Here is a 4,509-nt window from a genome sequence, read left to right as displayed (position 1 = left end):
GGGGACTAAAATTAAATCAAAACAAACCAGGACAGGAGCAGAAGGCAGAAATAATCAAAACTGGCGGAAGGGGTGGCAAAATATTGAAAAGAGAGGAAAGAAATATAAAAAGGCTAAAGGCTAAGTTACAGGTTACATAAAAAGGGAAATCTGCTTATATATATTATGGTAAAATTAACTTAACTAATCACCTACTGGTTAACAAAATAATTATGCCTGCATGGCACAAGCTGCGTTCTCAAATCATTTCTCCTGACGCTATTGAAAATCCATCTTTACTTTCCAACCGAGGGACTTGCGACTGCGGTCTTTCCGCCTTATTGGCTCCTTATGGATCCATCTGCTGCCGTATTGGGCGACACACCAGCGCTCCAACCTAAAAGAGAGATAACATGTTTTAATTCACTTTCCTTTTCTCATAAACTAAATCACAACAACAGCAACAGCGCATCGGGCGACTGACAAAAGCATTAGCTCACCAAGTCAGCAACAACAGCAGCAGCAAGACCAGAATCAGTTGAGGAGGAGGCCTGGTGGTGTGCTGAACATTTCGCCGCCCACACCCACCATTTCTGTAGGCCTGTATGACCCTGAGCCCAACGCCGGCATGGCAAATCCGGTCTTCCTGAGGAGGCGGGGCTCTAGTGTGAGGCGCGCTTTTGCCCCAAAAGCAACAACGACAGCGGCAGTAGGGTCGGCGCCCCCTGCGTGACCGAGTCCATCTTAGCAATCGGTCCTTTTGGCGGTGTTATGCCGACGCGGCGGTCGCGCTTATGAGGACTGCCTGCAATGCTTGGCCATGAGACGGCGTCATCAGCAACATTTCAATCACGCTCAGCTGGTTGACCGGGGGCAACATGCTTGCCATGCAGCAACAATGGTGCATGCAGTCCAGCATGCAGCAACAACAACAATATTGGCAGCAGCAGCATAATGTTTCGCAGCAGATTCCATCTGGCAACTTCCGACGACCAGACTCCTCGCTTGGCCCCTGGAGACTCGCTCTGGAAAAAAAAAGAAATAAGCATGGATTATTTTTTTTTTTTTTTTCCCTTTAGCTATTGGATTAAATTTCTTTCCTGGACAACCGGCGCCTTCATGCAGATGACGCTGGACTGCGGCGATTTTTTCCCTCCAGCCACAGATGGGAAGCTCACATCATGGCATATATGCGGCATCGTGCTAATCAGCTCCCCCATGCTGAGCGAGATCTTGATGCGGCGATGCACTCACTAGCGAGCAGCGGGAACAGCATACAGCGTCAGCAACAGCAGGAAGAGACTTTGTAGCAGAAGCCTTTCGGCATTCTCCGACGACCCGACTCCTCGTTCGGGGTCAGGCAAATTGTACTGGACCGACAAATTTTCCCGGCGTTTCGTCCTGGAATAAGGAAGGAAGCACGGATTAATTTCTCCCCTTCAGCTTACGACCCTTCTCACCAACAGCAGCAACTACAACAACATCGGCAGCAGACGACTTGCAGCTGCTTGGCTCACCTAATGCGACAGCAATAATCCCGGCAAGGCCAGAAACGGCACCGAGCAGAAGCACGACAGGGTGAAGAACAACATGCCGCCCACGTCCACCAATCCGGAAGCCCTGCATTAGGGGTCTGAAGCGCCATTAACTGGAGGATCCGGCAGCGTATGCCTACGCAGAAGCGGGGCGTCGTAAATCCGGTGGCCGGAATAGCGCCTTGAACAGCATGCTGTGTATGTTTGCCCCAAAAGCAGAAACTGCCGCAGCAAAGGAACCGCAAGCAGGATCATCACTCGTGGCAAACTGGCGTATTCCTGTTGAAGACGCGGGACTGCGGCGCATTCTTCCTTTCCAACCGGGGGCTTTAGCGCCTGCGGTATTTCTGCTTTCACGGCTCCATTTGCTGCTGCATCTGACGCCTCATCAGCGCTCCTCCCTGAAAGAAAGAGAATATGTATTAGTTTTCTTTCCATTCCTTACAATCTCTCTCACCAAACCTCCACGACACAACAACAGCAGCAGAAACAGGTCTAGCCCACAATGGCAGCAGCTACAGCAATCAGCAGAAGCAAGGCCGGCAAAAGCAACAACAAAAGCCCTCTCTGAAAGCCCGGATGTGGAGACTGAAGCGCCGGAAACTTGAGGATCCGCCCCCGATGCACGCCCACCAACAATAAGCTGGAGGAGAAGTTACTGAAGCATGGGAAGCAGCACCAGGGGTCGCATACGCAGCGTCAGGGCTTTGCGAACCAGATGAATGAGGAGAGACTGGAACATCAGCGGCAGCAACAACAGCGCCAGCAGGGTCAGCGGCGTCTGCATGGCTGTGTCCAAAACAACTCCAATTCAACTGCTGTATGATGCAGCGCACCAGCGGCTTTCACAGGGACCGTCTGAAACGCTTGGCAGGAGCCGGCTGAAGGCCTGGGCGAAGACACTGGAGACACCAATGCGCGTCCTTTCGGCCGGCGGCAACAGGCTTGCCATGCAATAAGAACAGTAAATCCTGAAATAACAGCAGAAGATACAGACGTCCAAATTGCGAACACTGACGCCAGCCCTCACCTGAACGACTCACTGTGCAGCAGCAGCAACATCAGCACCGATGCCCTCAGCATCGGCAGCAGAGGGTGTTTTTGGCCTTTGACAATTCCCTGCGACTTGACTTCTTCTTGGCACCTGGTCAATCATCACGTGCCAGCAAACAGTGGCTTGTCACCCTGGAAGAAAGAAGACTGGATTAGTTTCTCCCCTTCTAATACATTTTGTGTGTTGAAATGCATCAGGCGGCGACACACTCACCAGCAACAGCAGCAACAACACCAGCGGCACCGGTAGCAGGAAATGGATCCTCAGCAAAAACCATCGGCACTTTCAGACGTCCCGTACTCCTCGCCTGGCCCTGGCCGGTAACAGGGGCTTGTTAGATGGAGAAGACGACGGTCATCCGACGGACAGCAGCCTGAAGATGGAAGCAGGCCTACGCTGCCCACCTCTCCGATGCCTGCAGCAGCAACGGCAGCGGCTCATAAATGCAAACTGGCGCCAGCCCTCGGCTCTTCGGGCTCATGTAGGCGGTGACACACTCACTAGCAGCTAAAACAGCAACGGCGGAATTAGCAGAAGGCAATGTTTTGCCGCAGCTGCCAGATGGCATACTCCTAGCTTGGCCCCTGCCCAAACCGTATTGGACCGGCAAATGATTCGACAATCCGATCTGGAAAAAATAAGTATTGATTAATTTTTCCCCCACAGATTGGTATAAAATTGCATTTACGGCCAACCGGCTTCTTCCTGTTGATGACGTCACACTGCGCCGCATGCTTTTCGCCAGCCACAGTTGGAATGCATGCATTGGGGTTGACGGTCCGGATGGGCCGTTGCCTGTTATATGCTGGCATCTCCACAGCGGCGTTGTGAGCAACGACACTGAAAGCAACAATAATATTGTTAATTACTGCTCAAAACTATAACACATTTAATCACTTACACAATTTACACACGCTTCTTGCCTAGGAGTTGTGGGACCAGCTACCGATAATGCCAACAATACCGGGAAACGCGTCGCGGGACATCGATAACAATTTGGCGGTTAAAATGCTAGAACATCGAGTACCAGACATGTTTTTCCTGCCGATATATCGAAGCCCAATAGCCCGCCAACGCTCAAAACATAAATCGGAGTGTGAGACCAGATACCGAAGCCGTTAAAAGCTTCGCGGTATATCGATAACAATTTGGCGGTAAAAATATTAGAACATCGAGTACCAACCATGTTTTTTTTTTTTTTTTTTTCCTTCCGATTAATCGAAGTCAAACAGCCCGCCAACGCTCCAAATTTAAATCGGAGTGTGAGACCAGCTACCGATGCCGGTAAAAGCTTCGCGGGATATCGATAACAATCAGGTGGTTAAAAATACTATAACATCGAGTACCAGCCGTGTTTTTTCCTGTCGATTTATCGAAGTCCAACAGCCCGCCTTCGCTCCGAACACAAATCGGCAAGTCAGTAGCTTTTTTAACCCGGCAGTGGCGCCTGTGCAGCAGCTATTTAAAGTGAAAAACACGAAACGCAACAACAAAATGGACGGCCATAATGGAGACATAAATGAAGGATGGGCAACAGTACTATCTATCTCGTCGGATGATAGTAACCAACTTTCGTCGCCGCCGTCAATTATAGTCTCATCGCTGGACACCACGCCAACGCCTGTCTAATGCAAATCAACTTACATATTATTCTAAAATCTACTTATAACTGTCCCCTCTAATGATAAGCAATTTTTATGTTTACTTTAAACTTAAACCGATACCTTAAACTATGGCGCGCAAAATGACTACCAAGAAATCTAAAACTGTAAATTGTTGCAAACTATTTCTCCTAGTAATGTTAAATTTAAATGCGCGCATAACCGCAGCCAAGTTAACCAAAAATGTCACTCGTAAATGTAATTCCTAAATTAACACTTGTAACTAAGCGCGTATAAATACCGCAAATCCAAAAATGTAAATATGCCATAAATTGTTACT

At 49.2% G+C, this 4,509-nt stretch overlaps 1 protein-coding gene across 1 annotated transcript; it reads left to right on the top strand.

Moving 5' to 3' along the window:
- The first annotated feature begins 479 nt into the window (after positions 1 to 479).
- LOC120451121 lies at positions 480 to 1,376 on the top strand. The gene is made up of 2 exons (XM_039634540.1): positions 480 to 1,004; positions 1,080 to 1,376. Exons 1-2 carry the CDS (start codon positions 858 to 860, stop codon positions 1,287 to 1,289), a joined length of 357 nt encoding a protein of 118 aa, XP_039490474.1. The 5' UTR covers positions 480 to 857; the 3' UTR covers positions 1,290 to 1,376.
- Positions 1,377 to 4,509: the final 3,133 nt, after the last annotated feature.

The sequence above is a fragment of the Drosophila santomea genome, chromosome 3R, assembly GCF_016746245.2.
Source record: "Drosophila santomea strain STO CAGO 1482 chromosome 3R, Prin_Dsan_1.1, whole genome shotgun sequence".
NCBI lineage: Eukaryota > Metazoa > Arthropoda > Insecta > Diptera > Drosophilidae > Drosophila > Drosophila santomea.
The sequence above is the reverse complement of the archived record's forward strand: the minus strand, read 5'-3'. Positions and strand labels throughout refer to the sequence as shown.

What these genes read in the sequence shown, in the direction of transcription:
- LOC120451121 (XM_039634540.1), top strand. Translation starts at nt 858, where the DNA reads ATGCTTGCCATGCAGCAACAATGGTGCATGCAGTCCAGCATGCAGCAA. An exon ending in TTGGCCCCTGGAGACTCGCT is followed by an intron (nt 1,005 to 1,079) that starts CTGGAAAAAAAA and finishes TAAATTTCTTTC; the next exon opens with CTGGACAACCGGCGCCTTCA.